At 35.4% G+C, this 25,993-nt stretch overlaps 2 protein-coding genes across 2 annotated transcripts; one reads left to right on the top strand and one right to left on the bottom strand.

Moving 5' to 3' along the window:
- Positions 1–64: 64 nt before the first annotated feature.
- On the top strand, positions 65–13,086 carry LOC144442296 (amine oxidase [flavin-containing] A-like). Its single transcript, XM_078131604.1, has 17 exons — positions 65–172; positions 1,123–1,217; positions 2,131–2,268; positions 3,512–3,619; positions 4,572–4,663; positions 4,788–4,891; positions 5,567–5,604; positions 6,090–6,153; positions 6,800–6,888; positions 7,349–7,432; positions 7,695–7,770; positions 8,389–8,473; positions 8,843–8,896; positions 9,357–9,414; positions 10,946–11,155; positions 11,888–11,953; positions 12,754–13,086. Exons 1-17 carry the CDS (start codon positions 97–99, stop codon positions 12,931–12,933), a joined length of 1,617 nt encoding a protein of 538 aa, XP_077987730.1. The 5' UTR covers positions 65–96; the 3' UTR covers positions 12,934–13,086.
- LOC144442297 (acyl-coenzyme A thioesterase 9, mitochondrial-like) lies at positions 12,589–25,993 on the bottom strand. Its single transcript, XM_078131605.1, has 13 exons — positions 25,978–25,993; positions 25,288–25,382; positions 24,741–24,786; positions 23,376–23,569; positions 22,843–22,926; positions 21,982–22,085; positions 21,424–21,500; positions 19,945–20,124; positions 18,826–18,916; positions 17,123–17,208; positions 15,274–15,361; positions 14,559–14,709; positions 12,589–13,798 (listed from the first exon to the last, which is right to left on the bottom strand). The coding sequence occupies exons 1-13, from the start codon at positions 25,989–25,991 to the stop codon at positions 13,734–13,736; spliced, it is 1,275 nt and encodes a 424-aa protein (XP_077987731.1). The 5' UTR covers positions 25,992–25,993; the 3' UTR covers positions 12,589–13,733.

Genomic DNA, 25,993 nt, shown 5'->3' with positions numbered 1-25,993 from the left:
AGGCCATCCAATGATGTGACCTTTGACCCAATTAAACAAACTAAGGGATCGTCCGCCATTCACTATTATTTTATGCCCTATGCTATGTAGTTGTGTATGACTGTAACAAACGAAATGGAAGAAACATCAGAAGATATTGTCGATGTGATAGTGCTTGGTGCAGGGATAAGTGGTAAGCAAAACTGTAAATATATGTATTTATAATATTATTGGACGGTCGAATCGAATAGCTGACACATTCACATTTACTCATTCAGATAGCATCGTAAAGACTGAAGTGTTGCTAGAGAGAGAGAGAGAGAGAGGGGGGGGAGAGAGAGAGAGAGAGAGAGAGAGAGAGAGAGAGAGAGAGAGAGAGAGAGAGAGAGAGAGAGAGAGAGAGAGAGATGGAGAGAGAGAGAGAGAGAGAGAGAGAGAGAGAGAGAGAGAGAGAGAGAGAGAGAGAGAGAGACAGACAGATGCAGCTAAACATAAATTTATGGTGATATTTGTATTATCATGGTTTAACTTTTTTATATCGGATTATAAACAGGGTTACAATTTTACTTTCAGCGTTGAGGTAAACTTATCAGATAATAAACTGTATCCTCAGTTAATACAGTATGGTAAACAACAACAACAACAATATTAAAAAATAACAACAAAACAATTTATTTTCTCTCTAACACTAACACATTAATATGTTTACAAGTTTTTCAAAAATTTGGCAAGAGGAAGATAATGGTTTCATTATACAGTTGACAGGGTTATTTTCAGCTTTGAGATTATCAGATAACGGTTTCACTATTCTATTGACAGGATTGGTTTCAGCTTTGAGATTATCAGATAATGGTTTCACTATTCTATTGACAGGATTGGTTTCAGCTTTGAGATTATCTGATAATGGTTTCACTATTCTATTGACAGGATTAGTTTCAGCTTTGAGATTATCTGATAATGGTTTCACTATTCTATTGACAGGATTGGTTTCAGCTTTGAGATTATCTGATAATGGTTTCACTATTCTATTGACAGGATTGGTTTCAGCTTTGAGATTATCTGATAATGGTTTCACTATTCAGTTGACATGATTATTTTCAGCTTTGAGATTATCTGATAATGGTTTCACTATTGTATTGACAGGATTGGTTTCAGCTTTGAGATTATCTGATAATGGTTTAAATGTGAAGGTACTTGAAGCGAGGGACAGAGTTGGTGGAAGAATTTATACATTGAAGGTAAAGTACACTAAGAATCTGTATACAACGGCGAGACCGACTTGGCCAATCAGAGGCCTTGATTTCAGTTGGTTATATCAGGAGCCATAACCCACACTTTCTTAGGGGTGTGACCTATATTATGCTCAGCACTCAATTTGCGTGCAACAAATTACACAAAATTTTGAAAAAGATCCGTTTGAGCCAATCACGGCGTAAGTAAGTAAGTAAGATAGACAACTCGTTCGGTAGGGTTATGTGCCAAAAACCCTCGTTTATTGGCGCATAACCCTCCCAAACGTGTTGACTATTACATAGTACTTAATTTGCAAATGACATTCCTGTATGGCTGTTACTAGACAGACAAAGGCTGAAGTAAATCTTGCATAACTGCATAACCTTGGGTGATTGCATAACTTTGTTTAACCAGAATCCATTCTCACAAACCAGAGCTGTTATTTCTTCCGCGACACTGCAAAATAATGGTGCATCTTGGACAGTGCTGTAAAAGATGCTGTGGTTTACGACAATGCCAAAAACAAGACTAGATGTTTTGTGATTTAAATCATGTATGATAACTAGGGTTAGTGCATACTTATTAGCATCGACTTTCTTCATGAGCACAGAAAGTGAAAGTGCAGCAAAAAACACTGCAAGCACAAGTGCAATTACCCCTTACTACCTGACACTGGCACTCACATCATGCATCATTTAATATCACATTTTATCACATGGTTTTGTGTCCAAAGAAGGACAGCACACTCTTTTGCATATCATTTGCATATTTTTTACAATAATGTTTTTGATATTGTATTGCCATGAAAATATGTACACATGTCAGTGCATGCTCTCACTGTTACATAACAAACAATTTCCTGTATTTTTTCATTCAAAATCAATTTTAATTTTTTTAACATATCTAAATTATTTTCAGGGTGATTCTTTTGACTATGTTGATGTTGGTGCAGCATATCTGGGTAGATCTCAGCATAGAATTATAGAGTTAGCTGAAGAGCTGGAAGTAGAGACGTATCTAATGTCTGAAGAAGGAGATGAAATCATTTATACTGTGGTAATAAACACACTTTGATTATGAAACAGTTGCAACTAAACAGATTTTAGCAAAACATGCAGCAAATAAGTATTGTTGAGTGTATGTCTATAATTCACATATATTATTGTCTACTACATCATACTGCATACATTATTTAAGCAATAAACCACCCCCTGGGGATGGTATACCAAAAGGTTTTGATGTGTGTGAAGGAAATATATACACGAGTGATAGCGAGTGTATATATTGAGTTCACTGGTCAAAACCGAGTGGTATACCATTCCCAGGGGTGGTTAATCGCTATTATATTATACCAGTATATTGAAAGTATCAGTATCAGTAATCATTTGCACCCCCTTCCCTGCACAGACTACAACGTTCGTAGACAAACAGTGAACATCAAAAGTTGGACGCGTGCCAACTGTGCATTATCGCTGATTTTAGACGCGCTAGTTCGATGTGTAGACCAATCAGATATAATGTCTGTTAGATCATGTATAAGGATATATTATAATGATAACACATTTAGACTTGCTGCTGATGTACATGTTCTGTATGCTTGCTAAAGCATTTGATTTGAACCACTGTTGTGTCTTGGTCAAACCAGATGTATAAATGGAAACCTGGTAGGATAGAGGTTGTTATGTGAAGGATAGGATTCAAATCTGCTGTGTAACCTGGGACTTGGTAGGATAGAGGTTGTTATGTGAAGGATGGGATTCAAATCTGCTGTGTAAATTGGGACTTGGTAGGATAGAGGTTGTTATGTGAAGGATGGGATTCAAATCTGCTATGTAAATTGGGACTTGGTAGGATAGAGGTTGTTATGTGAAGGATGGGATTCAAATCTGCTGTGTAAATAGGGACTTGGTAGGATAGAGGTTGTTATATGAAGGATGGGATTCAAATCTGCTGTGTAAATTGGGACTTGGTAGGATAGAGATTGTTATGTGAAGAATTCAATCCTGTTTGTATAATGACAACATGGATTGTGGGATGCTTAGGGAGTCAAGGCAGTCTGAAGGGTTGTACCATTATAGGTCTGTCCCAGGTGTACTAATGATAATTTCATTTTGAGCTCTATTCTACTGTAGAAAACATTTTTATTTATTTCTATGAACATTGATATGAAATCATTTCATCATACAATTCTGATAATATTGAAATTATTTGTTTGTGTGTTACCCTTTGTTTTGTTTGTTTGTTTGTCTATATGTTTGTTTGTTTGTTTGTTTGTTTGTTTGTTTGTTTGTTTGTGCAGGGTAAGCGAATGATTACCAATGTTGATGACATTCCACGTTGGTCAAATCCTATTGCATGGATGGATTGTAATAATTTATTCTGGAATATTGACAGAATGGCACAACAGGTATGTGTTATGATTGCATGATGTCACTCAACCTCACTAAACATACTTTGTTTAGGGGAGGAAGGGATCTGGCTAGCCAAATTTCAAAAAATTTCATCCCTTTGATAACAGGTTGTATATTTACTACTGAGATGTTGATAAGTTGATTACAATTTACTGTCTATATTATATACAGTGCTGGGTTTCTGTGAATATTTTAATATGTTTACAATGTGTTTACATTGTATCAATCATAGTGGTTTGAGCACTACAACTTTCACCATGATTTACATCATATACATATATAAATGTGTCATTGTCTTGTTTGTGAATGTTTGTTTTGGGGAAGAAGAGAGGTTTTTGGCCTAAACGATCAAAGTTCACTTATTGAGCTTGTGTGACATTGTACAGTTATCCCTTAGATGGAATAACTTTATTTATAAAAGGTAACGAACATGAACCAATACTGATCAAGTTGTGCAACATATTATAATTAATTTTGTGTCTTTCTACAAAATTTGTGTGATCAAAGAAATGCAACCATTTTGCACGTTGTAACTGATAACTTCATTTCATAGTAAATGAGGGTGTCTTTACCAAGACAAAGAGATTAAGGTATTTTTGATGTCATCACAAGAAGTTTTCCCATGAACCATTGCAATAGTTGAACACATGCCAAGTGCAGTAGGGATTCTTTGTATAAGTTGATGTGTAAGTTGAGTAAGTTACCGAGGTGGTATTTTATCACCTAAAATTAAATGTGAGTTGATCGTAGTAATCAATGCAAGTGTACTGAAGTTAGAAATAGTCTGACTGGAGTTTTTCTTTAAGTTGATAGCAGTAATCAATAAAAGTGTACTAAAGGTGGAAATAAGTCTGACTGGAGTTTTTCTTTAAGTTGATAGCAGTAATCAATACAAGTGTACTAAAGACAGAGATAAGTCTGACTGGACTTTTCCTTTCATACACGTAGGTTCCACTAGATGCACCATGGGAATTTTCTATGGCAAATGAATGGGATTCAATGACATGTGAGTCATGGTTTAAGTCAATGTGTTGGACAAAGTAAGTAAAATTAAACAAATTTGACAGTATTATAAAAAGGAAAAACCTATCTTTTACTTTAAAGAAGACACTTTATTTTGACACCAAAAATGACTTTTACCCAGGTAGTTATGTTTTACCATAGACAAACCAAGGCCTATGCTGATATATTGGTACGTGTGGAGTTTGCAGTAGAACCTAGTGATCTGTCTCTCTTGTTCTTTCTGTGGTACTTCAAAGCAGCAGGAGGTGAGTTTGTTTGTAAACACTGAGTCATGGGAAACACTGAATGAATGGTGTGGTTATACCATACTGATAGCAGTTATCTTGGATAATTGTACTCTCCAAGTTTTCAGAATGGGAATGTGCAACCCAAGTTCAGAAACATCTACTCATGTATAAACCAAAAAAACAGACACATAGTTAGAGATTTGCAGTCACAATCATTCAGTCAGTTACCTTTATTCTGATTCTGTGAAGGTATTTCCAAAGCTAAAGACATTTCCCATGTTATCAACCCCATGATTAGAGAATTTCGATGAAAAGTCAGCACTTGTTTTGGGATTTTTTCCTTTACCCATTTGAGCAGCTTATACTTTCTATGGGCAGACACCCCTTTCCCTGGCCTTTATTCAAATGAGCATGTAAATATTCTGTTCATGCTGTACACAAAATCATGTACAGATATGTTATTTTGTATGAAAGTTATGAAAATAACACAACTCTACAACATTTGAGTAAGTAATCAGGTTATTTGCACTCATGCTTGCAAATTTTTCTGTTACACATTCATTCATATTATATCAGTGAATTATATTCACTTGTATGTTATATCACTGAATATTCTGTCCCAGTTAATGTTTCAATATTTACTTATTTCCTTGTCTTTCTTGTATTAAATAAAATTATGTAAATTTGTTTCAGGTGTAAAGAAAATTCACCTGTTAGAAGATGGGGCACAGGTGAGGAATTGTAAAGGATGTATGTTTTAATACAAAGATAATCCCAAAGAGGTGTTTATAGATAGATGACAAGATGTTAAATTTGAAAGGGAAAGGACACCTTGTCAATTCACAATATTTCATAAAACTTAGATGATAAGTGAGATAAAATATGTTTGTTTCATTCATTTTCACTTTTCAATACTGAGTTGGCATCAATCAGAACTTCGATGGAAGTGATGTACGGGACTTGCTAGAGAATGTATTATTGACTGCGTGCATTGATATACAAATACAATATGCCATATTCTGGTGACTGAAGATCAGTCATTTCTCAGGTAACCACCACAAGAGGGCACACCACAGGACTAAAAGTAAATACATACACGCCAACTCTACATAACAGTAAATCTACGAGACTTCATGTATTACCAGTAACAAAAGACTTCCCACCTAAAGACCATAACAACTCTTAGTAACTTTTGTCATTCTGTAATTATTTGTAGGAAATGAAGTTTGTTGGAGGAACTCAGCAACTTTGTGAGAAGTTAATGGAGAGGATAGGACGAGGTAATTTTAGTAATTCATAATACTTATATGACAGTAGTTGAGTTGAATTTTAATATGCATAGACTAAAACTAATAATGTATGTGGCACAATATTTACTAACCAGAAATTGCAATTTAGCAAGGCACAGTAGAGGTAGGGTCCCACTATGTTAGCAAGGCACAGTGAAGGTACATTGTAGGGTCCCACTATGTTTGCAAGGCACAGTGGAGGTAGGGTTCCACTATGTTAGCAAGGAACAGTGAAGGTAGGGTCCCACTATGTTAGCAAGGCACAGTGGAGGTAGGGTCCCACTATGTTAGCAAGGCACAGTGGAGGTAGGGTCCCACTATGTTTGCAAGGCACAGTGGAGGTAGGGTCCCACTATGTTAGCAAGGCACAGTGGAGGTAGGGTCCCACTATGTTAGCAAGGCACAGTGGAGGTAGGGTCCCACTATGTTAGCAAGGCACAGTGGAGGTAGGGTCCCCAGCACTACATTTGCAAGGCACAGTGGAGGTATGGTCCCACTATGTTAGCAAGGCACAGTGGAGGTAGGGTCCCACTATGTTAGCAAGGCACAGTGGAGGTAGGGGCCACTTTGTTTTCAAAGAAAATGAAAATAAAGTTTTGTTGTTTTAATGTTTAAAGTTATTTTATTATTTTTGTAGAAAATGTGAAGTTATCAGATCAAGTGATCAAAGTGAAAAATAGAAATGATGATGTCATAGTATCTACAGCTTCAGGCAAAAATTACAAGGTAAATGTGTTGTTGTCTTTTTTTGTCAAATATTTGATCTGCCAGAACTTCATTTTACAAGAAAATCAATCTAGGTACTAGTGAGTCACATAATCTCCTGAAAATGAAGATTTTTTGATGGAAAAATATTATTACAAGAGATTTCTACCTTTCCACATAATATATTAATATGCTGGTACTACTTTGTATTTTTATTTAGGAAACATGTCAGATTACAGACCAGATTAATTAAAATAAATTTAAATGAAAATTCATTTTAAAATTATCTCCTAAAACCAGGATGATTGACCCTGCTATTGGTAGTGTGCCCTCAGGGATTATTTCAAGAAATGTATTTTTCAGCCTAGATGAAGACATTCTGTAAGAGGGAGGCAAAATTTCTACAAGGTAGAAAAACTCAAAGCTCTTGCAATCAAGTCCCTTAGATCACTAATTCTTACATCTTTTTTATTGTTTGTAGGCAAAGTATGTCGTCAGCACCGTACCACCGAATTTACTGAGTCGTATAACATTTCATCCATCACTACCATCATCTCGTATTCAGGTAATCATGACATCAATATGTTCATGAGTTAATTTATGTATGATCATCAGTAAAAACATAAATTATGCATTTCTTTCTGAATCACTATTTTCTGTAATTATTAAATATTCATAATTCATTCAAATAGTTATGAATACAATGAAGTGTTTGACATAAAATCATTGTACTTTATATTGTATATAGCCATGTAGACCATTGTTACTATCCATTCTACGGTTGAACTGATAATATTTTCATTGGCTAAAATAAATGTTTTTTACAGCTAATTCAACGAATGCCAATGGGTTCATGTATCAAGACATTCACTTACTACAAGGAAAGTTTTTGGTCAAAAAAAGGTATGATACACAAACTTATGTTGTTGATAATATGACTTTTTGCATTTTCCCATTTTTGAAATAGTGTGTATGGTTCTACAACTGATACCTTAAGTATGTAAGACCTAATTCAGCAACCAGTTAACCTTGACCTTGACCTTGACCTTTCAGTATGTGGTAGACTTATACTCAAGTGTATGGTATTCCTCTACTTTTGTTTCTCTTGATACAGACTCCCTGCCTGACAACATATGTCAAATAATGTCCTCTTCTACAAAGCCCTTGTGAAGTATGGCCACAGAGAACACTGCAAGCACATGTGCAAATACCCAGAATACACCACATTGACACAGAGAACACTGCAAGCACATGTGCAAATACCCAGAATACACCACATTGACACAGAGAACACTGCAAGCACTTGTGCAAATACCCAGAATACACCACATTGACACAGAGAACACTGCAAGCACATGTGCAAATACCCAGAATACACCACATTGACACAGAAAACACTGCAAGCACTTGTGAAGATACCCAGAATACACCACATTGACACAGAGAACAATGCAAGCACTTGTGTTTCATCCTATCGGACAGTCAGGTATATTACAAATTATCTTTATTGTAACTATCTAGGGTACAGTGGTACAGTTTTATCAGATGGACCACTGCTGGCATTAGATGACACAAAACCAGATGGATCTCACCCTGCACTCATGAGGTATGATAGCATTGTAAAATTGGTTTTTACAACATACAGTCAAAGTTGTACACGTTTGAATAGAAACTATGGGATTTATACCCCTCTCATTCATTGATTCTGTGGTGCTTGAAATAAAAGTCAAAATGTCAATAATTGCCGTTACTTTCTCTGTTTTCTCTTTACAAAGATACAATTATGTTATTTTCCAATATTTTTCATTAAAAGTCAGAAAATAAGCATGACATAATGGTTTTATCAATATGCTCATCTACAAGTCATAATGGCAAGGCCCCTTAGGTTACTCATATTATATACTATATAAACTTGGAGAATGAAATAGTCTACTACAATACAAGTAACCAGGATAAATGTTTTGATGCTTTATAGCTTTCTGAATGGAGACTGGGGAAGGAAACTAGCACGGGAAAGTCAAGAAACAAGGTAATAATATACTTAAAGTTCATTTCATTATAATTGTGGGGTAACAAGCCAAACTAAAATACAATAATATTCAATGAGATGCACAGTTTCTTGTCAAAATAAGAAAGTATCCTAAGGTATAGCTTGGTTCCACATCTTTACAGATTTCAAACAGGAAGAATATTTTTAAAGTATAACATACATTTATTTTATGAAAATAATACTAAAATGATAGCATTTTTAGAAGACAAATTGCAAAAACTTTGTTAAATGTGTTTTTACACAAGCAAGACTCTTAGTTTGTAGAGAGTTTGTACATCTATAGCCTTCCTGTACAGTTATTTATAGAATAAACAATTCACTATAAATCCATTGTTTAGAACATCATTACTGACCTGCAGCTGGTTTACAACATTACATTACAGAACATGATGTTTTTCTAGTAGTGGCAAATGTCACAAAAGAGTTATTTTTTTCACAGGAAAAGAGTTTTGTGTGAAATGTACGCTGAGATGTTTGAAACAGATGAAGCTTTACACGTAAGTTGAATATTTACTGTAATTTTGTGCATTCAGTACACTGTACAATATTTACTGTAATTGTGTGCATTCAATACACTACAATATTTACTGTAATTTTGTGCATTCAATACACTACAATATTTACTGTAATTTTGTGCATTCAATACACTACAATATTTACTGTAATTTTGTGCATTCAATACACTACAATATTTACTGTAATTTTGTGCATTCAGTACACTGTACAATATTTACTGTAATTTTGTGCATTCAATACACTACAATATTTACTGTAATTGTGTGCATTCAATACACTACAATATTTACTGTAATTTTGTGCATTCAATACACTACAATATTTACTGTAATTTTGTGCATTCAATACACTACAATATTTACTGTAATTTTGTGCATTCAATACACTACAATATTTACTGTAATTTTGTGCATTCAGTACACTGTACAATATTTACTGTAATTTTGTGCATTCAATACACTACAATATTTACTGTAATGTTGTGCATTCAATACACTACAATATTTACTGTAATTTTGTGCATTCAATACACTGTACAATATTTACTGTAATTTTGTGCATTCAGTACACTGTACAATATTTACTGTAATTTTGTGCATTGAATACACTACAATATTTACTGTAATTTTGTGCATTCAATACACTACAATATTTACTGTAATTTTGTGCATTCAGTACACTGTACAATATTTACTGTAATTTTGTGCATTGAATACACTACAATATTTACTGTAATTTTGTGCATTCAATACACTACAATATTTACTGTAATTTTGTGCATTCAATACACTGTACAATATTTACTGTAATTTTGTGCATTCAGTACACTGTACAATATTTACTGTAATTTTGTGCATTGAATACACTACAATATTTACTGTAATGTTGTGCATTCAATACACTACAATATTTACTGTAATTTTGTGCATTCAATACACTACAATATTTACTGTAATTTTGTGCATTCAATACACTACAATATTTACTGTAATGTTGTGCATTCAATACACTACAATATTTACTGTAATTTTGTGCATTCAATACACTACAATATTTACTGTAATTTTGTGCATTCAGTACACTGTACAATATTTACTGTAATTTTGTGCATTGAATACACTACAATATTTACTGTAATTTTGTGCATTCAATACACACTACAATATTTTACTGACAAATCTCTGAATTGTATTCTTGGATGGGAGTCAGACATATCCCACTAGTATGTACAGGTTTTAGTGTATTTCTAAACATTTTATAAATATTGGCATTGACGATTTCCTTTGTTAGTCATTTTCATATGTTCAAATATCACTGATTTTATGCAGTATAGCATATTAATACAGAACTGTGTGCTTTTGTCTGCTAAACAGTTTCAAGTCTTCATGAAAACAACTTGGGTAAGCCTTGTTAGTAATTTACTGATTCATAACCATGGCAACCTGCAATCATTATACCCTTTTATCACCATGACAACCTGTAATCATTGCATCATCCACCATTTGATTATAGCCTGTAGAGTACATAGATTATAACTGGATGGCAGAAGAATACAGTGGTGGTTGCTATGTGTGTGCCTTACCACCGGGAGTGTTGACACGCTTTGGTCAAGAGTTGAGACGTCCGATTGGCCGGATTCACTTTGCTGGTACAGAAACAGCCACTGTGTGGGCAGGTTACATGGATGGTGCTGTACAGTCAGCTGAGAGGGCAGTACAAGAAGTAACACACAAATCATAATTTTCACATTTGTAAATTTATAGATTTTATTTTACAAAAGACTCACTTTTTAGGAAATCAGTGCCATCATTATAATGGTACATATGATTACATATTGAGAGAGAACCATTTGTTACAGATTGAAGAGTTGTATGTATAAAAAAATAATAGCATTTGGAGAGAACTAATGGGGACTAAATCAAAATACTAGTTTTTAAAGTTTTAAAGGCCAATGTCTCAATCCCATGTCATCACATTAGTGTTATTTTTAACAAGATTACATAGGATCATTCTTTCGTATTTCACACCTAGCTTTTAATCCTAATCCAAGTGGGCCTTTAAGACTTTGAACTTTCAACAAATAAATGAACAGTAAAGATTGTCTGTTGTCATGGCTACAGATTTAGCTGATTTTCCATCCAGCATCCAATATGCTTATATACAGTAATTAATCTTTTCCTAAGCTATGGTACTGGGACTGCTATAATTGGTATATTATTACTAATATTGTTCACAGCACAAGTTTAGATAAAAATATACGTACATAAACAGAGGTCAAAGGTGAGGCTGGCATTAACATAGATGTATTTCTTTATGCTAGTAAGTAAAGTAAATTTTACCAACCCTGTATTAAATAAAGTTATAAAAATTGGAAAAATTTTATCCAACTTTCATTTAAGTACACAAATATAGTTGGTATCAGTTTCTATCATTCATTTACTATCATAATTTCAGGTACTTGAGAGGATGGACAAAATTATCCTGAAGAATACTAAGCGTCAAAGACAAATCAATTGTCAGGTGAGTAGATAAAAATATGTCAGTAAATATCTTCAAAAAAATGAAAAGAGAAAATATATAGAAAAAACAGACTGCTTTATAGATTCCTTGCAGAACAGTATACATGAACTTGATACATATATCAATGGAATAGAACAGAGACATACTGAAGTGTACCCAAGGAGTTTCTCCTAGAATATTGGCTAATTTAGATATGAATGTATCAATTCTTTGGAAGAACACTGCATATATGAAATCATCATCTAAATCTAAATAATATACAAAATATGTCAATTATAGTTCATACTTCATATTCTTTAAACCCTGTTATGTGCTGGAGTGAAATGATTTACTGCATGATTCAAAATGTTTTATCTCTGATATACTTAATACATAAATATGTCGGATAAATGCACAAATACTCATTAGCAAAATCAAATAAAAGAATTTCTTTAATTACATTTTTTTTAAATTTATCATTATCTGCTTACAACTGTAAATAAATGCTTGCGAAGAATATCTGATGACAAAATTTCAATGATTAAATTTTTTGAAAATAATTTAATATTTCATCACTATCTGTACGTATTTATTTTTTTTCTAAATATTTCAATATCTATATGTATGATCATAATTTTTGATAATTTTTTTGTCACTCACAAAAAACATTACAAACAAACTGATATTAATGACTTTTCAACACAGAAGTCGTTTTAAAGGTAACAAAACTAACAAAAATACACAATTTCTGAAAACCAGATAATCACAACTTGTTCTTAAACTACAAGTAATAGCATATAAGGTAAAACTTCTTTTTTCAGGAGGTACCCCAATACTGTTCATTACATCGTTCTTTGGTTGAACAGTACCTACTACCATCAGTTCCAGGTTTGATAACTGGTATAACTTGCCTCAGTATTGTTACTATGGTGATGATTTATACTAAGCCCACTGTTATTAGTACATCACTAAACAGGATATCACACCTCTTCAACAAATGATTGGTTGCTACTAGTCTGCTGATTGGCTGCTACTACTCTGCTGATTGGCTGCTACTACTCTGCTGATTGGCTGCTACTACTCTGCTGATTGGTTGCTACTACTCTGCTGATTGGTTGCTACTACTCTGCTGATTGGCTGCTACTACTCTGCTGATTGGCTGCTACTACTCTGCTGATTGGTTGCTACTAGTCTGCTGATTGGTTGCTACTACTCTGCTGATTGGTTGCTACTACTCTGCTGATTGGCTGCTACTACTCTGCTGATTGGCTGCTACTACTCTGCTGATTGGCAAATTGGAAGTAATGTATAAGGGCTTGAAAGGTGTTCCACAGGTTTGTCAAGCAATCATGATCGACACTACACCAGGAGAGGATTTTTTAGGTGGAAATCTTCAACAGATGAGCTACATCAAACCAGGTGTTCTCAATACAGGTTGTCAACAGATGATCTACAGCTAACCAAACACTGCTCCAATGTGGACATTGCTATCATTACATCATCTCAGGATAGAAGACATTTTTGGGGCATGGTGATGGAACATGAACTAGAACCAGGAGAAGCACAGGGAAGTACGGATGAAGAAACGCACAGTGAATGAAAGACTCATGGACTAAATTGATAGTTCTATCTCATGTCTCAGGTGATACAAGTGATGTGATGAGTTGTTATAAATTCAGCCAGATACCTGACATCAAAACTCAGGATATATGTACAAATTCTTTCATTCGAATCATCAAAATGTATGATTAAAAAGACATATATTGGCACCATGTCAAAGTACATTGTGAAAAAGTAGGGTTTACTCAACACGATGCATGGCTGCCTCTCGGAAATGTCTTTTACCATCTAAGTACAACATTGCCTCTGAAATGAAATGAAAACAAAATAATTATATTACAATTTATTAAGTTTTAATGACCACTCTGGATAGGAGTCAAATCTAAATATTGTGATGGAAATTTTATTTAAAATAAAATTTCTCTAAATATTAATAATTGTTGATTTACAATAAATTAATAGGTATGAGGATGAAATAATATTATGGGTAGCAAAGCTATGAAATCATGTTTTAAAATTTTGTCAAATTTATGGATGTTACCTGACCATCAAATGTATTTCAAAATTCTATGTTGTATTTTTGTTTCGAGATGACTTAAGATGAAATATCAGTGTTTTTGCTATGATTGGGGAACAGAAAGGGGGAAAGGGGTAAAAAAAAGCAATGTTTCTCACAGAATCTATGGTAATTTGTATGGGAACCTGGGTAAAAAGGCTTGGGAAGAAACAGTAGAATTTACCTTCTTACAGCCCTTAGCAAAAACATTAAATACTAAAGTTAAATTTTGTTGATTAGAATTTTGATTCTATTAATTCATGATAGCATTACCATGACAACATAATAAAGTTCTTACCGTGTTTTATCAACTGTCTCTGTTTTCCGTGTGTGTGTGTGTGTGTGTGTGTGTGTGTGTGTGTGTGTGTGTGTGTACGTATGGATGGATGTATGTATGTATGTATGTATGGATGGATGGATGCATGTATGTATGGATGGATGGACGGATGTATGTAAGCATTTCATATTAAACACAGCAATAAGTGGTTGAACACTTCATGAATAAATTACCTGGAAAGGTTTTAGGGATTACTGGTGCTACTGGACTCTCTTTATCAAAGGTGAAGTGGAAGTCATTGGTTGTGTCACGTTGCCCTGTCTTAGGGTCAACGACCTCGGCATGAACTCTGATCTGAAGAAAATTTCCATCAGTGTATGCAACCTGATGATTTAAGAAAAACATAAGGTTTACATACATATAGTTACTTGGACTAACTTGTATTCATTACACAAAATGGCTGGAATCACAGAAAGATTACATTTTACTTCAAATAAAAAAAAACAACAGTTTTATAACCTACAGCTCTAAAGAATCTCGCAAATATTAAGCAAAGAAAGGACTCAAATTTATTTTATAGCAAATAAAGTATTTTTATTCCATTTCAAATATGTTTTGCCAGAGTTGCCTGTACGTACATCAGGTCACAACAATCATTGTTGACTTGACATCTTTACCTTACTGCTCTGAGTACTAGTATTTTCTCTATTCATTAATTGTATATATTTAGTTGTCTAACTTCATTTACTTTCTACATTTTGGGGGCAAGAAATCACACTCGGTATTGGTTTGAGATTATTGTCTCTGTCTCCAGGCTGTCAGTCTATCAGTGTAACTTTTCTCATAGACAGTATCACCATGGTAACCCTAAATGATAGATGTTACCAGTGCCTATAGCAGTTACTGAACGATGTAGTGAAGAAGAAAGTACACCAGAAGTGTTTATACCTGAGATGAAAGGTAGAGTAAAGATCCGATAGCCACTGGTTTCCTGAATAAGATGTCATCCACAGCAGTTACCATAGGACGGGATTTACTGCAAAGTCAAATAGTTGTGTGTCATAGGGTGTAACGTTATTTATGAATGAGCAGAAATAATATCATAGAAACTAGTCAAAGATTCGAGTTATTTCAAGTTGTAAAACTTACCAGTGTACATAGGCATTGGCCCAGACTAACTCAGTAAAACTTACCAGTGTACATAGGCATTGGCCCAGACTAACTCGGTAAAACTTACCAGTGTACATAGGCATTGGCCCAGACTAACTCAGTAAAACTTACCAGTGTACATAGGCATTGGCCCAGACTAACTCAGTAAAACTTACCAGTGTACATAGGCATTGGCCCAGACTAACTCAGTACAACTTACCAGTGTACATAGGCATTGGCCCAGACTAACTCAGTAACTTACCAGTGTACATAGGCATTGGCCCAGACTAACTCAGTAAAACTTACCAGTGTACATAGGCATTGGCCCAGACTAACTCGGTAAAACTTACCAGTGTACATAGGCATTGGCCCAGACTAACTCAGTAAAACTTACCAGTGTACATAGGCATTGGCCCAGACTAACTCAGTACAACTTACCAGTGTACATAGGCATTGGCCCAGACTAACTCAGTAAAACTTACCTGACAGTGTGTACATAGGCATTGGCCCAGACTAACTCAGTAAAACTTACCAGTGTACATAGGCATTGGCCCATGCTAACTCGGTAAAACTTACCAGTGTACATAGGCATTGGCCCAGACTAACTCAGTAAAACTTACCAGTGTACATAGGCATTGGCCCAGACTAACTCAGTACAACTTACCAGTGTACATAGGCATTGGCCCAGACTAACTCAGTACAACTTACCAGTGTACATAGGCATTGGCCCAGACTAACTCAGTAAAACTTACCTGACAGTGTGTACATAGGCATTGGCCCAGACTAACTCAGTACAACTTACCAGTGTACATAGGCATTGGCCCAGACTAACTCAGTACAACTTACCAGTGTACATAGGCATTGGCCCAGACTAACTCAGTAAAACTTACCAGTGTACATAGCCATTGGCCCAGACTAACTCAGTACAACTTACCAGTGTACATAGGCATTGGCCCATGCTAACTCGGTAAAACTTACCAGTGTACATAGGCATTGGCCCAGACTAACTCGGTAAAACTTACCAGTGTACATAGGCATTGGCCCAGACTAACTCAGTAAAACTTACCAGTGTACATAGGCATTGGCCCAGACTAACTCGGTAAAACTTACCAGTGTACATAGGCATTGGCCCAGACTAACTCAGTAAAACTTACCTGACAGTGTGTACATAGGCATTGGCCCAGACTAACTCAGTACAACTTACCAGTGTACATAGGCATTGGCCCATGCTAACTCGGTAAAACTTACCAGTGTACATAGGCATTGGCCCAGACTAACTCAGTAAAACTTACCAGTGTACATAGGCATTGGCCCAGACTAACTCGGTAAAACTTACCAGTGTACATAGGCATTGGCCCAGACTAACTCGGTAAAACTTACCAGTGTACATAGGCATTGGCCCAGACTAACTCAGTAAAACTTACCAGTGTACATAGGCATTGGCCCAGACTAACTCGGTAAAACTTACCAGTGTACATAGGCATTGGCCCAGACTAACTCAGTAAAACTTACCTGACAGTGTGTACATAGGCATTGGCCCAGACTAACTCAGTACAACTTACCAGTGTACATAGGCATTGGCCCAGACTAACTCAGTAACTTACCAGTGTACATAGGCATTGGCCCAGACTAACTCAGTAAAACTTACCAGTGTACATAGGCATTGGCCCATGCTAACTCAAAGGCTTGTCTCATCAAAAATCCACCAAACACTTTGTTATAAAGATTTTTCTCCTGAAAATGATAAAATTGAAAGCATGAAATACAAAATACTCCAGATGCAATCAAGAATGAAATTGTGGGATGGTATTACAATAGAAATAATCTGTGAATTAGGACAGATTTAGTATGACATATGAATATAATTAATATACTTTGTGCCATGTATTTATTTTCAGTTTGGAAAATGTTGATAACAAGGGCCATACATGTATCATGATTTATTACTCACTCAAGGAATGGTGCACATATCTGTAATATTGCCCACCCAAGGAATGGTGCACATATCTGTAATATTGCCCACCCAAGGGATGGTGCACATATCTGTAATATTGCCCACCCAAGGGATGGTGCACATATCTGTAATATTGCCCACCCAAGGAATGGTGCACATGTCTGCAATATTGCCCACCCAAGGGATGGTGCACATATCTGTAATATTGCCCACCCAAGGGATGGTGCACATGTCTGCAATATTGCCCACCCAAGGAATGGTGCACATATCTGTAATATTGCCCACCCAAGGGATGGTGCACATATCTGTAATATTGCCCACCCAAGGGACGGTGCACATATCTGTAATATTGCCCACCCAAGGAATGGTGCACATATCTGTAATATTGCCCAGCCAAGGAATTGTGCACATATCTGTAATATTGCCTAACCAAGGAATGATGCACATATCTGTAATATTGCCCACCCAAGGAATTGTGCACATATCTGTAATATTGCCCACCCAAGGGATGGTGCACATATCTGTAATATTGCCCACCCAAGGGACGGTGCACATATCTGTAATATTGCCCACCCAAGGGACGGTGCACATATCTGTAATATTGCCCACCCAAGGGATGGTGCACATATCTGTAATATTGCCCACCCAAGGAATTGTGCACATATCTGTAATATTGCCTAACCAAGGAATTGTGCACATATCTGTAATATTGCCTAACCAAGGAATGATGCACATATCTGTAATATTGCCCACCCAAGGAATTGTGCACATATCTGTAATATTGCCCACCCAAGGAATTGTGCACATATCTGTAATATTGCCCACCCAAGGGACGGTGCACATATCTGTAATATTGCCCACCCAAGGGATGGTGCACATGTCTGCAATATTGCCCACCCAAGGGATGGTGCACATGTCTGTAGTATTGCCCACCCAAGGAATGGTGCACATATCTGTAATATTGCCCACCCAAGGGACGGTGCACATGTCTGCAATATTGCCCACCCAAGGGATGGTGCACATGTCTGCAATATTGCCCACCCAAGGGATGGTGCACATGTCTGTAGTATTGCCCACCCAAGGGATGGTGCACATGATGTCTGCAATATTGCCCACCCAAGGGATGGTGCACATGATGTCTGCAATATTGCCCACCCAAGGGACGGTGCACATGTCTGTAATATTGCCCACCCAAGGAATGGTGCACATGTCTGCAATATTGCCAGGCTGTGTGACTCAGTAATACTAGAAAAATGAATCATTTAATAAATGGATTTCCTTTTTGCTGCTTTTACACTGGTCTCTAAAATCAAAGAAGTAAGAGGTAAATCTAACAATTAAAATCACTTCAATATAATATTTTGTGGTTCTGTATAGATTGCAGGTAGATTATTTACCTGAGGATGGCAAACAATGATAGTTTTTAGTCCAGTTTCTTCCATCCATACAGACCCAGCTGGTTTTACTCTGGCCTTGAATGTAATGGACCTGATAGAATGAAATCATTACAAATATATAACATCAAGTTAACACCTAAGTGGTAACATTTAACTGTTGAATGAATTTATGATATAGATAAAATGTTTACCTAGAGTAATAGACTTTTACATTAGAGTTGGTGAATATATTATTGTTATCAGAAGATTATAGTGACTGGTCAAAACATCTTTAATTTCTACCTCATATTATTGTCATTATTCATTTAATTTTAAATCATTAACTTATCACAATCTCAACTTTCACATCTCAACCAACATTCGTATGCAGTATTTACATGTAAAGAAGTTACAGGTTTTAAAGGGGAATACCGAAGGAAGTAAAGGCATTTTCATAAACTATGGGTTCTGGAGTGTCATTTCATGATTTTACATCACATAGTTACTTGCGATTTCAGAGAAACATCAAGTTAAACACTGAACCCATGAGTGATGGCCCTCACTGGACTTCTTAGGAGACAAGTGTTTATATACTCATAGAACTATGCAGTATAAGTAAAGATTATTATTGTGCCTTTTAGGATATCTTTGTTATGGGCCATTGTATCATGGTAGTCTGGATAAATATGTTTTCATGGTTGAACAATGAATATTCATGACTCCACAAAGTGCATATTCCCTTCAATGTAAAACATCTCTCATGAATATTCAGTGTGCAACCATGAATACATTATCGCATACTTGTATGCAAATGATATGGACATTTCTGTATGATTGTTCCTTGTACACAAAAGTGTGTGATCACACAGTATGATTTTTATGGAACTTTTTATGGAACTTTTTCTGGTAAACATATGTACCGTAATTTTAACAGAACCCCATGAGGCCAGTGATTGAAAGAATGTGTACCAGGGGGAATTGGTATTCGTGCTTGTTGTATTTTCTGCTACACTTTCACTTGCTATACTCAGAAAGTATGACTGCCGAGAATATCGCAAGTACTTGTGCAAATATTCCAAATATGCCACACTTGCATTCACAAATCATGGAGTTTTGCCATATTAAATTTGAAATTCTTACTTTGGGTCCAGTGTGTCTAGAAATAATCGGTGAATAAGTTTAGTTTCTTCAGCATTTGGTGGTGTCTTAAGTAAAGACTCCTCTGCTTCTTGCTTTCTTCTCATTTTACTTTCCTCTCCTTTCTGAAAAAGTGTTTTCTCTTCTTCACTCTCAACTTGTAGAGGACTGACATATGCCTTTCTGTTTACACGAATGTTTGATGAAAATATGGTAAATTATAATTACTTGGCAATTAAAACTGAGTATTCATAAAAATGGATCATACCAGTATGATGAGTATTCCAATGTCAGATTAGGATGAAAACTTAAATGTGAAAAACTTGGTCCTGAACAGAAACAAATATTTGCTAAGGCTCCACTGACAAAATAGTTGTAATCTGAGACTGTGTATTCTAACAAAAACAAATACTTGCTAAGGCTCCACTGACAAAATAGTTGTAATCTGAGACTGTGTATTCTAACAAAAACAAATACTTGCTAAGGCTCCACTGACAAAATAGTTGTAATCTGAGACTGTGTATTCTAACAAAAACAAATACTTGCTAAGGCTCCACTGACAAGATAGTCGTAATCTGAGACTGTGTATTCTAACAAAAACAAATACTTGCTAAGGCTCCACTGACAAAATAGTTGTAATCTGAGACTGTGTATTCTAACAAAAACAAATACTTGCTAAGGCTCCACTGACAAGATAGTCGTAATCTGAGACTGTGTATTCTAACAAAAACAAATACTTGCTAAGGCTCCACTGACAAAATAGTTGTAATCTGAGACTGTGTATTCTAACAAAAACAAATACTTGCTAAGGCTCCACTGACAAAATAGTTGTAATCTGAGACTGTGTATTCTAACAGAAACAAATACTTGCTAAGGCTCCACTGACAAGATAGTCGTAATCTGAGACTGTGTATTCTAACAAAAACAAATATTTGCTAAGGCTCCACTGACAAAATAGTCGTAATCTGAGACTGTGTATTCTAACACTGGTTAAACATTGTCACGTCAGACTATACGTTAGACATATAGTTACATTCAAAATTTATCAAGTCAGAGTCAAGTATAGCTACAGCTAGGTTTATACTTATAGAACCTTTCCAATTGTGAAAGTCAGTACCATTTGGGTTATCTTCATCACCTGAGTGGAGTGCACCGTATACTTTTGTATGTGACTGAGTTTACTTTAAAATTATATCCATAACAACCATAAATAATCTAACATTGATCTTGATGATTCCTTGAAACCATGACAACATAACATACTGCTACAATGCCCTCTAGTGGCAGTGAGTCAACAGACTAGAGGTTCTAGTTGGAAGCTTTCATAAATAGTACACCCTCTAGTGGCAGTGAGTCAACAAGGCTTGAGGTTGTAGTAGAAAGCTCTCAAAAGTTAGTGCTTTCATGTTTGCAATTGTGTGAAATTGGTGAAAAACATTCTTCAAAATGACAGCAGTATCTATCAACAGTAATCTTTCCTACCTCTGGTTTTGAGGGTCTCTTGATACCATAACAAAGCTTGCATCCATAACTTGTGACCAGGTACCATCATCACCAATCTAAAAACACAACAAATTTTGACATTGAATCTTCAATTGCATGATTACAAGACTTCTAGCTACTTGTGAGTGAGTGAGATCAATAAATTCACACTTTCAGGGTGACTTAGATTGAAACACGACAGGTTATAGTCTTGGTTACGAAGCCTCACCACTGATGGCGCACTTTGATCCAAGGGAGAGACTAGGGCATTATGAGAATACATATTGTAAAGGAACATGGCCACTGTTGGGATCTATGACAGCTCCTGATTGGACAAAAATTACTCTTAATTTTCATTTCATAAATTCTAAATACTTAATGGAAATAATAGTATTGTTTTCAAATCATCTGTGTTAGCTATAGGAGATCAAAATACTTTATTTTCACTTAACCTTTCACCTTTCAGTCACTTCTTACCTGTTCTACATTCATTGTCACTTCTAGGGATGTTGCCCCAGCCCATGTCACTTAACCTTTCACCTTTCAGTCACTTCTTACCTGTTCTACATTCATTGTCACTTCTAGGGATGTTGCCCCAGCCCATGTCACTTGACCTGACAATTTGATATCTTTGTTTGGTACAATAGACTTAGCCTGCAAATCTGGAATTCAAGTTCATGAAACAAAGATCAAAGTTTGTACATGTCATTGACATTGGTGATACCCAGCACTAATGATGCATATAATGCTGGGTTCAATATAAAATGACAAGAACTTACTCACAATGAGATAAACATTGAAATAAAAGAGTTTAAATTTCACGTCACTGGGAGCAAGTTCTTGTTATTTTATATCAAACTCATACATATCTCCTCATGTTGTAGTCTTCTCATGAAGTGTACATTCTTCTGCAGTTCAGCTGATCTCCATTTATTCAACAAACATATAATTTTTTGTTTGATGTGGGGGTAAGTAACATTATTGCTCTGGATTATTGATTGCTTCAACTGGAAGTGAGAAATCTAATTTGTAATCTTTCATGTTTGCTATTCAACCTTTACTGTGGAACTTAAAAAATCAAAGTGACATGCATATGCCAACTACAGTATCTGACAGTTGTGCTAGATTTGATTGAAATTGGCTTATTCATTTCAGAGATACAGGTGGCCACAGATGAACAAATCCAAAGAAGTTGTCTCCCTTGGGCTTTGTCTAATAGATACCAATCTCAAATCAAGTATCAGATAATGTAAGTACAGTCCTTATTCTGAATTATCTTAACATCTGGTGCACAAAAATGACATATATCATTGTTACCCTACCAGTTCAAATATGTTCCTCTAAATCAAACAATTGATACCGGAATATGATTTGAAAAATTTCTTGACAAAATTATGATAAAATAAAAGTAGAGATTACCTATTCTATCTACAAGAGCTGTTACTATGACGATGGGAGGTGTACTACATCCTTCAATCTTGTTGTGTTGATAACAGGTCCATACTGAAACAAGAATTGAGAGAGTACTGAGATTAGATGATCTGATGTTTTCAATGAAGGTAAGAAGCACTTAACAGTCATAAATATTTATTGTTCACCTATTACATAAATATTTCTACTGACTTCCATGAAGCAATGCCAATGGCCTATAGCAAAGATACCCTATAAATGCACAAGATCAACTTGTTGTTTATTTGAAATCATAAGTACAGTAATTGCAAGTGGTGTAAATCGTGAACTGACTCTCCAGAATCCATAGTTTATGAAAATATCTCTATTTCCTGGCATAGTGTTTCCTCGTAGTCTGTAAGGTACACGGTGACAGGGCGCCCTCACAAACCAGAAAGGAGGCCCCCTCAAGGGCTAGAATTTTAGTTCACATGATTGATCAACTTTATTTCAACAGTAAACATATCACTATTTATAATCCATATACCAACTTTGATACTCACCGGCAAATGTATCTAAATTTTCTAGAATTCTTCCAAATCTGACCAAGTTGTGTATGTTGATATATTTAGCTTGCAATGTCTCATCTGTTCCTAGCGGTATAATGGCTTCCCGATAACTGTCTTTCATCCTTTTCACAGGAAGGTCTTTCTGAGACTCTGGTGGTTTCAGAGTGTCAAACCTATCCTGGCCATCCCTACAAAAGTTAAATTACTAGTATAGACATTCACAATAATTCCTTTTTAGGCCTAAAAACAATGTGTGGTTCCAATTACACTCAATTTTAGAATAGGTGGGAAAGGTAGATTTGTATTTTATTATTTTTGAAAAAAAAATGTTATGTGTGAATGTCTACTTTTGGTAGTTACGTTTTCCATTGTTTTCCATATGGTCTGTGTTATTCGTATTGGTTTCTTCCCATCAGATGTACAGCCATTACAGATTGGAAGAACAGTTTTAAAGTGTCTCTTTAAGTTGATGTTAATTTCCGTATCCACTATTTCTCGCGAAACTTCACAATTTTTGCAATTTTATTATTTTTTTCTTGAATACATACACATATGTTTAGGGTACGGCAGTGAAAGACTAGGTGGGATCACGTAACCAGAACCAAACAATTTTTTTAGGCCTTACAACAGATTATTTTATATAGACAATACTGAGTATATAGCAAATGCACTCCAAATTAAACATGTTGAAACTAAAAATATTGGATTTATATCTAGATTGTTTTATGTAACTACAACAGGTGTCTATGTCACTGATTCTGCAGTTCTTCAAATACATGTACAAATCAAAACGTTCACAATCACAATTATTTTCCATATTTTTCACTCTAAATCATGTTTCTGCAGGTATGATCATATAGTCCTCAAATATTTTTCTCATTCAGCCAGAAAATACTTGCTACATAAAGTGTGAGATCAGCATATACTTATCTTTGACTTATTCACATGACAAGGCCCCTTATGTGTACACTTATCTTTGACTTATTCCCAAGACAAGGCCCCTTAAGTGTATACTTATCTTTGAGTTATTCACATGACAAGGCACCTTATGTGTATACTTATCTTTGACTTATTCACATGACAAGGCCCCTTATGTGACTCATATTTTTTCTCAGTTGAACAAAGAAAAGTATCCAGAGTAAATTCAATACATATTTATTTATTTATACCAGTGAAATATAAACAAAATTGTGATATCTGTTTTGCATGATATCAAACTAAGATAAATAAGACAAAGATGACAAAGAAGTTCCCCAGTACAATATAACCACATGTACTGGAATTCACTTGTTTATATACATGTACACTAAAACCACATGTACTGGAATTCACTTGTTTATATACATGTATAGTACCCACCTCCATGGTGCTTTCCTTCCAACCAGTTTTGTTAAATCTTGTCTGACTTTGTAAGAGAAAAAAAAATGTGATGTTAGTCGATGCATTTTGGGATAGTTTCTGTTTATGTACTTGATAATTTAAGTTGAGAGTTAACTTAACACTAGTTATGATAGACTATGTTAGTACTTGCTAAGCATGTAGGATTGACTGTAGTCATTGGATATGTACTCGGAAGGTAACAAACACTGAAGGATGACAGTACCTCTGTTGGTGTGTAAGTCTTCAGCAATTCCTTCATTGCTATGCAACCTACGATCACAGTTAGAGTTATCAAAATTGCCAAAAGTGCTAAACTTGACAACCTTTGTATCAGAATCCCATATATTATTTGAATGTGTTGTTTACACATGGACATCAATTAATTTTACATCGTCGAATCAATAATTAGTAAATAGGTAATTTAGAGCATTAGAAAGACTGGATCACTTCCAGTAAAGGTATCATTACTTTCCAGGTCGAAATGTCAATAAGTTGCAAAGTGATACAACTGCAAGAAGTAAGATACCTTCAACGATTGTTCGTAATCCAGCAACACTTGAACATGCAGCATAATGTCCCAAGAAATGTCGACTTCTTCTCTGGAGAAGCCTCATTAAACACCTTTGAAGAGAAAGAAGAAAATATGCTAAATGTATTTCACTGACTCTAACCTATGTATATTTATTAGAGAATTGGTGTCAGAGATAACTACCAGTACTAAAGTCTGTGAGATTTTATATTTGCATTTGTATTTATAATGAGTTCCCCATGGCTCCGAGTACTATAGTAGTATTTATTGTGGATCCCCACCTGGATGGTAAAATATTTTCTTTTATGTCTCTTTTACCACGCTTGTTACCATGGTTCACAAACTGTTAGCAAATTGTTGTTCCCTTTCTCCTAAAATACACGACCGTACATGTACCTCGGACATGTACACAACATGTAAGTGATACTTCCATGTACAGTACACATATCATTGATAACAGATCCATGAGTACACACACTAATGTATGGTGTACATTCACCTCCTCCTGATGTTTTCGTAAAATTTTTAAATCATTTGCAAAAATTCCTAAATAAAACGATCGCCCTCTATGTCAAACTAAAATTATCATCCAACGTACGTAATTTGTCAGCCACCGTGAGTAATCAGATCATTTATCGTGTAACTACAGAGATATGAGATCGAGTTCTGTCGAGTGAATGCACTTACCTTGACGCCGCCATGT

Source organism: Glandiceps talaboti, chromosome 11, assembly GCF_964340395.1.
Source record: "Glandiceps talaboti chromosome 11, keGlaTala1.1, whole genome shotgun sequence".
Classification (NCBI taxonomy): Eukaryota; Metazoa; Hemichordata; class Enteropneusta; family Spengelidae; genus Glandiceps; species Glandiceps talaboti.
The sequence above is the reverse complement of the archived record's forward strand: the minus strand, read 5'-3'. Positions and strand labels throughout refer to the sequence as shown.

Excerpts from the sequence above, each read along its gene's own strand:
- LOC144442296 (XM_078131604.1), top strand. The coding sequence starts at position 97 with ATGACTGTAACAAACGAAATGGAAGAAACATCAGAAGATATTGTCGAT. Across the intron at positions 3,620-4,571 it reads TTGACAGAATGGCACAACAG|GTTCCACTAGATGCACCATG; the intron begins GTATGTGTTATG and ends TCATACACGTAG. Across the intron at positions 5,605-6,089 it reads TGTTAGAAGATGGGGCACAG|GAAATGAAGTTTGTTGGAGG; the intron begins GTGAGGAATTGT and ends AATTATTTGTAG.
- LOC144442297 (XM_078131605.1), bottom strand. Across the intron at positions 22,086-22,842 it reads AGCTCTTGTAGATAGAATAG|ATTTGCAGGCTAAGTCTATT; the intron begins GTAATCTCTACT and ends CTTGAATTCCAG. Across the intron at positions 14,710-15,273 it reads TACTCTACCTTTCATCTCAG|GTTGCATACACTGATGGAAA; the intron begins GTATAAACACTT and ends TTAAATCATCAG.